The 12,524-nt window shown below is 42.8% G+C and overlaps 1 protein-coding gene and 1 long non-coding RNA gene across 8 annotated transcripts in view; both read left to right on the top strand.

Annotated features, from left to right (window-relative positions):
* Nucleotides 1-12,524, top strand: part of LOC127597785 (uncharacterized) — a 151,558-nt gene that overhangs the window by 42,992 nt on the left and 96,042 nt on the right. The window lies entirely within an intron of this gene.
* znf276 (zinc finger protein 276) overlaps nucleotides 1-12,524 on the top strand; it is a 48,564-nt gene that overhangs the window by 17,736 nt on the left and 18,304 nt on the right. For 5 of the 7 annotated variants that reach the window (XM_052060894.1, XM_052060893.1, XM_052060892.1 and 2 more), the window contains 2 exons: nucleotides 3,647-3,728; nucleotides 5,389-5,499. In XM_052060894.1, the coding sequence (XP_051916854.1) occupies nucleotides 3,647-3,728; nucleotides 5,389-5,499 (193 nt within the window). Of the gene's footprint in view, nucleotides 1-3,646; nucleotides 3,729-5,388; nucleotides 5,500-9,723; nucleotides 11,575-12,524 lie in introns of those variants that run through there. The other 2 variants (XM_052060897.1, XM_052060895.1) reach the window with 2 other exon arrangements.

Raw genomic sequence — 12,524 nt, 5'->3', positions numbered from 1 at the left:
ATACAGCTTGTATCCTTATAAACACACTTTGGCGCAGCACATTAAAACGATTCAGTTCCTGTATTGGTCACGTGATTCTTTCTTAAATTAATATAAGCACAGATGCGGGGTTTCACTCCCTTGGCTGTTTTTAGCATGATAACAAGTAAAGCATTCGAGGAAACATTCGTTTATTTGAATGCCAATCCATCAAGCCACGGGACGCTTCATAGTCCTCGATGGCCATAGTTAGCTCTCGAAGGCTAAAAACCTTACGCTAATGAGAGAGAAGCGCTCTGACCCATAGAGCAGAGTGGAGAGACATACTGCATTGTACACAGCAATTTTGGTACAGATTTTCAGTTTTCAAAGACCCTGCTGCGTAGACGACCAAAGGATGATGATGCTTTATTAATACGGGCGTGGACTTCAGTGTCAAGGGAACAGTTTGAAGATAAAGTGGAGCTAAGGGAGGTGAAATGGTCCACTACGTTTAATGGAGTGCCATTAATGTGAAAGGTGGGTGGTGTGGAAGTTGGGGTCGCGAGTTGGAACATGACCTCAGTTTTTTAATGTTGATCTGAAGACCAAAGGATTGGTACAGATTGGAAATGGTGTCCAGGGCGTGCTGCATAGAGTTTGAACTGTGAGCTAGTATAGTGCAGTCATCAGCATACTGAAGCTCACAGATCTGACAGATTTTTGTCTTTGTGTGAGCCTGGAGCCGTCTGATGTTGAACAGGCTTTCGTCTAGGCCAGGCATGTCCAAAGTCCGGCCCGGGGGCCAAATCCGGCCCGCGGTCGAATTTCATCCGGCCCTCGGCCCCTGTCATAAAATCAGTGCCGTCTGGCCCGCAGGTTGGGCGCAATGGAACACGTGTTGCATTGACTGAGGTCTCGTAGACTGGTGAGTGATGTTTCATTGAGTACTGCTTCCCTCTAGTGGCTAAATGAGTAATAGCATTCACTAAATGAGTAATAGAATTTAGACACTAGAGGGCATCACTCACGAGTTAACAAGACATCACCCCGTGTTTATATTTGTAAGCTTTTGTTAAATTGTTAATTATTATCATTTTATATTCATGCATTATATTCTTTTATGTTAGTTACCTTAATTATACTCTGTTTAATACGTCCTGAAATATTCTTAGGTTGCTTACATGTGATTGGAGAAGAAAAACAGGAAGGCGGGTCGTTACCGGAAGGGGGAGTGTTGGTTGGAGCGTTAGCGGGGAGCGGTTGAGGAGAGAAAAATAAAAGAGAAAGAGTTGTGTTCAAACGAAGTCGTCCTCTCCTTTTTGCCCATTCTAAACGTAGAGCAATCCATTTAAAACCTGCGAACCCTTCAACTTACATATTGACTGATATGTCATATTTCAAATGATCCTTGCAGTTGTGGATATGTGTATTGCTTGTTCATTTCCCTGTTGTTCGAGTCAACGGTTTTGTGACTATTGAAAAGTCATGGTGATACATTTTATGTTTCAAATCAATCAATTTGCACTCAGGAGACTTCTGTTTAAGAAAAAGTCAAGTGAATAAGCAGTTGCATGTGATATACCTGTTTCAAATGAACCAAAAGAAATTCTTAAGATTGTTGAAATTAAAATAAAAATGGAAACGTGAAACAGACTGACTTACTAAAATTTGTTGAACAATATTGTTGTTCAATGTAAAGAATGTCAGCCAAGGTCGGCCCCCCGACATTTTACCACATAAAATCTGGCCCCCCTAGCAAAAAGTTTGGACACCCCTGGTCTAGGCGGTACTCCACATGGACACCGTCTTCATGTCCCATGCCACGGTGGAAGAGGCACGTGGTGGCAGAGAGGAGGATGTTAAAAAGCACTGGAGCCAAGACACAGCCCTGCTTCACCCCAACTTTCACCTTGAAGAGCTCTGACTGGAGTCCTCCAATGAGCACTCTGACTTGCATCCCGTCATGCAGCTGATGAAGGATGCAGAGAAACTTGGGTGGCATCGCAAGTTTGGAGAGGTGTTTCAGGGTAACTCACGGTTGATGGTGTCAAAGGCTTTGCTGAGATCGATGAAGGCTATGTACAGGTCCTTGTGATGTTCTCTGCTTTTCTCCATTACCTGTCTTAAAACAAAGATCATGTTTTAAGGATCTAGTCTTCCGGTAGCCACACTGAGTTTCTGGAAGCACACCTTCTGAGATGTGCTTGACCAGCCTGCTGAGCATGATTTTGGCCAAGATCTTTCCTGCGGTGGAGAGGAGAGAGATTCCTCGGCTATTCCCATAGGCTGCGCTGTCCCCTTTCTGCTTACAAATAACGATGTTTGCATCCTTCCACTCCTGCGGGACGGTCCCATGTTCCCAGATGTTTTGAATCAGGAGGTGCAGTCGGCGCATGAGGAGATAACCTCCTTGTTTGAAAACCTCTGCAGGAATGCCATCAGATCCAGCGCTATTGTTTTTCTTTAGGCCTGCAATGGCTTGCTGGGTTTCAGAATAGGATGGTGGGGTGCCGAGGCTCATGATTGTTGGCAGGTCTGGAAGATTGTCCAGAATGTGTGGGTTGACAGGGTTGGTATGATTGAGAAGATTTTCAAAGTGGTTTGCCCAACGGGCAAGGATCTCATGGTGGTCCTTGAGGAGTGCAGAGCCATCAGCTGATCGGACTGGAGCAATTGCCCGCTTCTTGGGACCATACAGTGCTTTGATGGCATTGTAGAAGCCCTGGGTGTTGTTACAGTCTGCCAGGTTTTGGATCTCATTTGCCTTCTGCACCCAACAGATGTCCTCCATGATACGGAGTGCTCGCTGGGTCACTGTTCTAACTGCAGAAAAGGTGGCTTTACGGGTGAGAGATGTAGTGCAGTACAGTAGAGCTTTATGGGCCTCATGCTTTGCTTTCAGAAGTGTATGTATCTCGGTTGAGTTGCAGTCAAACCAGTCCTGGTGGCGTCTCCTTGACTGGCCAAGCACCTCAGACACGCATACACACACATACACACACACACACACACACGCACTCACACACAGGCCAGGGATCCCATGGTGTGCAGCAGACGTGTTTATGATTACTCAATTAAGGATGATAGACAATTAAGGATGGAAGAGACCTGCTTTTGTTCTTATAAGCCTCTCTCTCTCTCTCTCTTTCTCTTCCTCCTCCTCCGCCTCCTCCTCTCAGCCACACACACGCAAGTACACGCACGCACTAGCAGCTTATAAACATCACTTAGACACTGATTAAAGATCAAAGAGTAACCCACGTGATCAGACAGAAAGATGCACAGCCAATCAACATGACTTTACATCTTATTAGCCCTGACAACTGACTTTTTGTGGACTTCAAAAATAAATAAAATCATATATATATATGTATACAGTATATACTGTATATTTTTATGAATACGTTTGAAAATATCCGCGATGCACCGAAGCCGCGATAAACGAACCACGATACCGAAGGATCACTGTAAATCAACAATAAAGAACACTATTAATGGCAAGAATCTGAAAAAAAATTCAAGAGATTACTGTATGTGCTTGCTTGTTGATGATTGTCTTTGAGACTTTTATTCTACCTTTGGTATAATACATCCAGTCAGAACCTCCAGTTTTTCTTCATTAAATCTTAATCTCTTTGCACCAATTTGCATTCCTTAAGTACATAAATTGTGACTTTGTCTCTAGAATTTGCAGAGCCTGAGGATGCAGTTTCTCCAGCTGAAGAGCAGCAAGATGACAAGCAGGCAGATTGTGATCTGTTTCACAGGTATGTTACAGTTTCCCTCACTTGTATCATTATATATATTTAGAATATAAACAGCATTGCAGCAACAATGTACAGCATAAGTTTGTACACCATTAAAAAAAACACCACAAAACTAGTTTCCTTCAACAACTTTTTCCATACTATACCTGAAGGTACTCCTACAAATTGGTGCCACTAATTGTAAATGAGATTTTTCACACACAAATCAGACGAATTTGATAGTTCTTCCCGACCGACTTTGTCCATTTCTTAAAAATAACAAATCTTGAGACTGCTGAACAGCCAAATCATGGGTTGAGAAACTCTGCGTGATGCAGTTACAGGTACTCTTAATCTCCCCACTGTGAAAGGCTCTCTCACAGACACAATGTTTGAAATATTTTGATACCAAAAGATTTACGTGATTCATTTCCAAGTATTTGTATTTCTTCTGCACATACAGCGTATGAACAGAGAAATGTATTGCCCTACTCTCAAATTGTTACTTTTTTTGCATACTTGTCCCACTTGTTCAAGGTAATCAAGGAAATGTACATATCGATCAAAGATAGCCCAAGTAAACATCAGTGAATCAATTATTTATTTTGAATGTTTGAAAATAACAAAATCAGAAAAGAACCTTGTGGCAACTGTCTCATATGTTTGTCTTTTTCACTCCACGAGGTTGAAAAACAAAACTTCACCATGCGTGCTGGGTTTTGGGCTGATGCGCTTGTGCTAGTGTGTGACTGATAAATATGAGTGAGTGTCTATGCTAAAAGACAACCCGTCGTGCGAGCTGTCACACCAGTCTGATTTGTGCCGCACATGTAAAATAAAAGTGTTGACTTTGATTGACGTGTCTCTGATGTTTGCGATTGAATGGTGACCAATCAATCTCAATAAAAATAATCGTGATTACTTTTTCCATAATCATCCAGCCCTAATGTCTGATTTTCAATGGTTAATTTTCATTAAATGTGTATTTTTTCTTACGTTCGTCAGATCCAAGTTATTTCTGTAACCGCTGTTTTTTTTCTTTTTTTTTTAAATTAACCCGGGGCCACCAACAAATTTGTCAACACAAGTATTTATTTTGTGTATATTATTTAGGTTAGGCACATTTTGGACCAAACAAGTGTTAAGTGTTGGAGTTTTTTTACCCTTCAGATTTTGCCTCCAAAAGGTTTTTATTACTGCTGACCCACAAATGCAGAATTCACTGGCCACTCTACACCCCATCGGTTGGCTGAATCCACATGTTGAACCTCCCTTTGCCGAGACCTCCCTGAACCCACTCAAAGGGCAGCTATGGGTTCACTGGGCATATCAGGCAATTGTATCTAGGCTGAAAACATTCCCAACAAACTTCAAGGAAGACCCAGGATTGACCCATATGTGACCTTTGGTGAAAAGCTCTGTAAGCTGTTCCAGATTGCCTTCTAATTCCTGAGCCGAATTTTATCATTGGCTGCTAGGAATAGCGAGCATGTAGATTAGAACCTCGGCTCAAAGGTCTCATGAGGCTTGAAGGGTTCTCCAGTTAAACCGATTGTCCGTTTAAATTGAAACAAACTTTTTTTTTTCGTGGCAGAAAATACCTCTCAGAGTATGAGATGTTTGTTCCTGCAAAGTGACTGTCGATAGTATTGCAGGAGGTAAATCCAATTCTCCCTTGCAGAGCGACTGGGCCCAAAAAGCAACGACACATTCCAAATACCTCAGAAGAACGTAAAATAAAAAAGAAGCCTGGACCTAAACCTGGCTGGAAGAGAAAGTTCAAGCCTAAAGGGTAAATGCATCCCATGTTTTACAATTTCTTCAACACACGCACATGTGTATCCACACTCACACACACACACACACACACACACACACACACACACACACACACGTACACACGCAGACATTATTAATAGGGCCGTTCACACGGCACACATTTGCTCCGACGCTGCACCGATGTATTTTGTTGCGATATATTTTGCACCGCAGCAAATTGTGTGAAGCGTTCACACGTACAAAGCCGCTGAGCGTGGCACACAGTGTCGGGGCTGCCCCACTTGCGTTCACACGGCAGTTTCTGCAGCGGAGCAAAACGACGTTTAAAACGTACTGTATATACACAACTCAAGCGACTACTGGACCGGGACGTCCTTCTCCTTCTCGGTCTCCGTGCCTTCTACTCGAGAGTGACCGCCCAAGAAAACGTAAATGAACGATGACTTCCATGACAAGAAAAAGATGTTACTAGCCAAGTCTTGTGTCGTTATGAAACAAACACATTACGGAAGTCCGACAGAGCACGAAAGCAACGCATTCTCGCCATACGTACTCTTCACAAGCATTTGCTCTGGAGCAAATTTAACCCAGTTGCCTTCACACCTGCAAATTTACACCGGTGCTGCTTCGCAAACGAGCATTTGCTCCGGAGCAAATTTGGTCCGGTATAAGCTCTTTTCCGGGGCTACGCTGGAGCTAATTTGTACGTGTGAACGCTGTACTAGGCCAGCCCCGGCGCAGCACCGGACCAAATCTTGCCGTGTGAACAGCCCTAATATGTATACGTTTGGGTTTCACAGAATTCCAGCTTTTATTTCATGCTATTTACCGCTAGATGTGTTAAACAACTCAGGATAGAGCACTTTTTATTTGAATCCACCCACTTTTCAACTGAAAATATTGGAACACATATTATAAACTTAAAATGAAAAACATTTTATGTTTCTTGGCACAACCCCTCGTTGTAAATAAAGGGGTGTTCACACGGCACACATTTGCTCCGGCGCGGCACCAATGTATTTTGTTGCGATATATTTTACACCAGAGCAAATTTTGTGGAGCGTTCACACGTACAAAGCTGTTGAGCATGTCAGACCGGCACAGCGTCGGTGCAGCTCCACTTGCGTTCACACGGCAATATCTGCAGCGGAGAAAAACAACAGAAAACATATTAGCTGTTGTGTTGGTTCTTTTTAAAACTTTTACACAACTCAAGCGACTACTGTACAGGCACGTTCTTCTCCTTCTCGGTCTCCGTGCCTTCTGCTCGAGAGTGACCGCCCCTGAAAACGTAAATCAACGATGACTTCAATGACACTCAGAAAAGCAAACATGTAATCCGCCAAACAGAAAATCAAGAGAGGAAATCACAAAATAATTTATATGGGGGTAGGGGGTTGTGAACACACAACAAAGGAACAAACTACACAAACAACTCAGAGACAGTCCAGTCTCCTACAAAAGGAAAGATGATGTTTGGGGACTATCCCCCCCGTTCTAGTTGAGATGGTATAACCGAAGACGTGCTTGCTACTGTTACCAGCCAAGTCGTGTGTCGTTATTAAACAAACACATGACGGAAGTCCGACAGAGCACGAAAGCACCACATTCTCGCCGTACAACTCTCAACTCTTCACGAGCATTTGCTCGGGAGCAATTTTAACCCAGTTGCGTTCACACGTGCAAATTTACATCAGTGCTGCTTTGCAAACAAGCATTTGCTTTGGAGCAAATTTTTAAACCACCTCTCTGAGGTGGATCAACTTTGCTCCGGTGTAAGCCGTTTTCCGGGGCTATATTGCCGTGTGAACACCCCTTAACTCATTGAATACCACCCCTTTTCAATGGAGCAACCCCCTCAATCCCTCACATTTTGACTGATTTGCAAGGCCCACAGAATTTTCTGTTCAATGGCTATATATTAGAGCTGTCAAACGATTAAAATATTTAATCAAATTAAAAATGCAACTCATAATTAACTCAAATGGACTAAAAAATTAATCGTGATTACTCACACATTTTTTTATCGTTTCTGAATTTCCTTTTACATTTTTTGTCCTATTTTCCCCCATTTTAAGATAAGATATCCTTTATTCGTCCCACACTGGGGAAATTTACAGCCTCCAGCAGCAAGAATGTATGTAGAAAGAAGAAAGAGAAAAAAAACAACAAACATCTTTCAATTAAATGCTCTCATCAACATGGAATCATGAATCAGTTTTCTACGTGCCAAATGCAAATATTTACTGAAATAACAATTTTGATTTTCAATTTTACATGAACATTTTTCACTTGGAGCAGTTATTCACACAAAATCTCTCACACGATATTACTGTCCATTAACAACAGTGAAAACAATATTTTGTCACATAACAGCTGCTTTAACAGCTTTTTTCAGAAAATCAAAACAGATGTGCACTTCATAATGTTATATTGCTCTAAGTAAACTAGTACTCAGCCTATAGTAGATTTAAACCATGGTTGCATACTTCGTTTTTCTCAAGTTTACTTTGAACACAGCAGTCTGTTTCTGTATGTTTGTTGAAGAATAACGAGACACCGGACACCAGTGTTCATTATGTGCCGCTGTATCCAAAACCGCCCGCCGTACAAAAAAGCGGACGCACTTCCCCCGTGCTGCTGGGGCAAACCATTATGAAAGGGGGGGTGGGGGGGCGTCACTCCCCCTAACACAGTCAGGCTATGTTGATTGTGTTGGTCCTTCTTGTGCGGAAGTCTCTCTACAGTTTTTGTGTAGACCTCATTTCGAATGACAACACTGGAGACATTTTATTTTCGCTAGGTCGCTACCACTGTCAGACAAACACAGAGAAGCTCCACCCGCTCTACTTATGTGGGCGCAGAACACTGTAACCTTCCACACGAAATAGTTCCAAACAAGTAACAATCGTGTCAGTGGCATACATCGTATACCTGTATGATACAGAGAGAGAGAACAGATAACTTTGGTCTTTTCAGTGGAGCAATCGGGCAACTTTTTAAAAGTAAACTTTCCATTCATAAGCTCTTTAAGTATCCGTTTTCAGTGTCTCGTGCTGCCGTGGCTGGCAAAACAGACATGGGCGTGGACTTCTGCAGCGCGCTTGTTTTGTTTCTGGTGTATTTATAGAGCAACGTAACATCCGCTTGTGACGTGTGCCGCGTTAATCTCGCGAGAAAAAATTTAATCCCGTTAAAATTCATTTAAATTAATGCCAATAAAAACGCGCTAAACTGACAGCTCTACTATATATACATGCAACCTGTCAAAAGAAAGGTGAGACTCCCTTCTTTCAGCAGAAAAAAGTTTGTTTCTATCTTTCTCCGTTCGTTGGAAATCAGCATTAGAAAACTGCTAAGTTTTATGGAAAAGGCAGATTTTCTGCAGAAATCAAATACCTCAATAATGTGTTCCTCCTACAAAAAACATTACAAATAATGTTTTTGTAGCAAAATAATTTATTTGCACACAAAACTATTGAACTATGAACAAAAGTGCAAATTGAACGATTAACGAAAGTGCAGCTGTGGAGAGGATGGTTTTTGGCTTCCATTCAGTTTGTCACCAAATCGATTCATCCCACCACGTCCAGATGCACGACCTATAAATTATAGAAACATAAAAAATTGTAAATATGTCTTACCGCAGAGTGAGGTACAATCATTTTATTTACCTTTCTTTTCACCACCAAAGCAAGGAGTCGTCATCTTTTTGCTTCTGGTTGGACAATCTGTAATTTATAGAAGTATGTACAATTACCACACTTTTATTCTTCAATTTCTTTATTGTTGCTTTCCACTTACATTTCAACGTGTCTAACACACGCATACATGCTCGCACACTGCTATTTACACCATTCATTCCACGTTGCTCAGCATCCAATTTGAAATGAAATGGAATATGAATTTAACACTTGTGGTTTTAGCAGAGCTGAGTGGACCAAATGTGTCCTGTTTTTTTGTTTTGTTTTTTTAAAACCTATGGCGACACGCAAGTCAGCACATTTACCGCACATATTTTTATCCTCATCTACGAGACGCATCAACCGTACATAAATGATTAGTGTTACTGGCAACTTTATAGTATAGCGGAGAATGTAGCGGTGCATAACAGTGACTGATGAGGCATAAGAAGTGATCTTGTTTTGAATGGTAACTTGCAAGTTGGTCAACAGTTACCTCCTCGTTCCAGCTGCTCTGGCGAGAACTCTCAGCTGCTTTCCATTATGTCCGGCAGATCGGGATCCAAATCGCTCTCCAATTCATCGTCTTCGCCGTCGTCATTACGAGACGATTCCAGCGAATCGCTGACGTGTGCCCAGCATCGGCCATGCGAAGCAATGCGGCCTCTTTGCCGTCATCGCTGGAAGTCGCCAGGGAGGCGATTTGTGGGTGATGTGCGCCACGGGAGGCACAAAATGCTCTGCCAAGCAGCAATGGTCCCTGGCGTGGAGCATGTTCATCTTCATCAGATAAACTCGAAACTCGGCGTGAGCTATGCGCGCCATGTTTGCGCAGGCTGACGTTCGTTTGACGAGTGCTGCTTTCGATTACGTGACCGAAGCGTCATCTTCTCTTCCACACAAACAACTTTGAACAACTTTCGTCCCATATCAAACCTTCCGTTCATCTCCAAACTTCTAGAGAAAACAGTAGCTGCTCAACTTCACACCCATCTTTCCTCCAATAAGCTCTACGAACCATTTCAATCTGGCTTCCGTCCCCTCCATAGTACCGAAACTGCCCTCCTCAAAATATGCAATGACCTTCTTCTCTCTGCTGACTCCGGTTCACTCGCCATCCTCCTCCTGCTTGACCTCAGTGCAGCCTTTGACACCATCTCTCACTCCATCCTCCTCGACAGACTGTCCTCCATTGGCATCACCAGCATCCCCCTCTCCTGGTTCCGCTCCTATCTTTCTGACCGCACCCAGTTTATCCAGCTCAAACGTTTTAGATCTCACCCCTTTCCCCTCACTTCAGGTGTTCCTCAGGGTTCTGTCCTTGGCCCATTGCTATTTCTAATCTATCTTCTTCCCCTTGGTAATATCTTCAGGAAACATCACATTCATTTTCATTGCTACGCGGATGACACCCAGCTCTACATCTCTACCAAACCTAATACCATACTTCCACCATCCTCCCTAACCAACTGCCTGCAGGAATTAAAATCTTGGTTCACCTCAAATTTCCTCAAACTCAATAGCAATAAAACTGAATTCCTCCTTATTGGCACTAAATCCAATCTAAACAAAATAAACAACTTCTCCATTCCCTTCGAAAGCTCTTCCATCTCCCCCTCCCCTCAGGTCAAGAGTCTGGGTGTCATCCTTGATAGCACCCTCTCCTTCACCTCACATATCAACCACATCACTCGTTCTGCATATTATCATCTTCGAAACATCCACCGGCTCCGCTCTTCTCTCACTCCTCAGTCCACTGCTATACTTGTACACACCCTCGTCACCTCGCTACTCGATTACTGTAATTCCCTTCTGTTTGGTCTCCCTCAAAAAACCCTCCATAAGCTTCAGCTGGTCCAAAATTCATCCGCCCGCATTATCACACTCACGCCATACATAAACCATATTACACCTGTCCTTCAACATCTCCACTGGCTCCCCATTTTACACGGCATTCAATATAAAATCCTGCTCCTCACATTCAAATCCATTCATGACCTAGCCCCTCCATACCTATCTGACCTCATCCATATTCCTACGCCTGTCCGCTCTCTTCGTTCCTCCTCCTCTGTCCTCCTCTCTGTCCCCCCTGCTCGCCTCGTCACCATGGGAAATAGAGCCTTCAGTCGCTCTGCTCCCCAGCTATGGAACTCACTCCCCGCTGACCTTCGTAATACAGCCTCATTAACACATTTCAAATCCCGCCTCAAAACACATCTGTTTCGACAAGCCTATTCACTCAGACCATAAAGCCATTATTTTATTTATTTATTTTTGTTGTATTTTTTCTTATCTTATTTGATGTAGTTTTTAACATTGTACTCGTGATTTTAACTGCTTGTTGTAAGGTGTCCTTGAGTTTCTAGAAAGGCGCCCACAAATAAAATGTATTATTATTATTATTATTACAAACACCATCGCCTTTGTTGGTTTGTTTCGAGGACGCTTTTATACCGAAGAAAACAATCCTTTTTAGTTTGTTGTTTCCTTTTCTCCATCGTTGCTAGTTGCTAATGTTCCAATCCACTGTCCATATACGCCCCTCCTCCACTATACGCCCTTTCTACTACTTCTGCAACGTGATCCTGGTGGAATTTTGCACCACTGCCACCCGATGGCCATTTTTTTGCGATTTAACATTGCCGTCAAACCTAATTCTTTGGTGAGAAGTTGCATCAGACTCTCTTGCACCCTCCCCCATAAAAAACCATGATTGACGTATTAATACGTCATGGGGAGGGAGCGGCTATGCGCTAATTGACGTATTTCTAATAATAATAATAATAATAATACATTTTATTTATAAGCGCCTTTCAGGACACCCAAGGACACTTTACAATAACAAAAAAACACAAAACATTACGGGTTGAGCAGCGGCAGCCAAAACGCGCCAGCGTTCACTCAACCCAAAGGTCAGAAAGAAACCACAGGGGAGGGAGAGAGGGAGAAAAAAAACCACACTTGAACTACCCTCATTTTGAGGATAATTTGAGTGAGGCAAAAAACTCCAGCATAAGCATATGACAGTTACAACAGGTCGCAAGACATAAACAATGAAGACAGTGAATCAAGGGAATGTATGAGGGAGGAGGTATTGGTGGGGGACTAGCTTCCGTGCATATTTTCATCAGGGGAAGGTCGAGATAGCAGATGTTGTTTTGGTAGCAGGCTGCCCAAGAATTTAAGACAGCCTTGAGTCCGTGGCTTATGTCTCTTTAGTGGCGTCGATCAGCCAAATCCATGATTTCAGTCAGTAATTGAACACGGATTCCAGTTTTCTCCTAGTTGTTGACCATCCTACTGTGAAACCCGCAACAGTTTGTGGTTGAGCACAGTCTGAGTCTGAGTGTTGGAC

The sequence above is a fragment of the Hippocampus zosterae genome, chromosome 3 (assembly GCF_025434085.1).
Source record: "Hippocampus zosterae strain Florida chromosome 3, ASM2543408v3, whole genome shotgun sequence".
Classification (NCBI taxonomy): Eukaryota; Metazoa; Chordata; class Actinopteri; order Syngnathiformes; family Syngnathidae; genus Hippocampus; species Hippocampus zosterae.
This window is presented reverse-complemented; position numbering and strand designations above follow the sequence as displayed.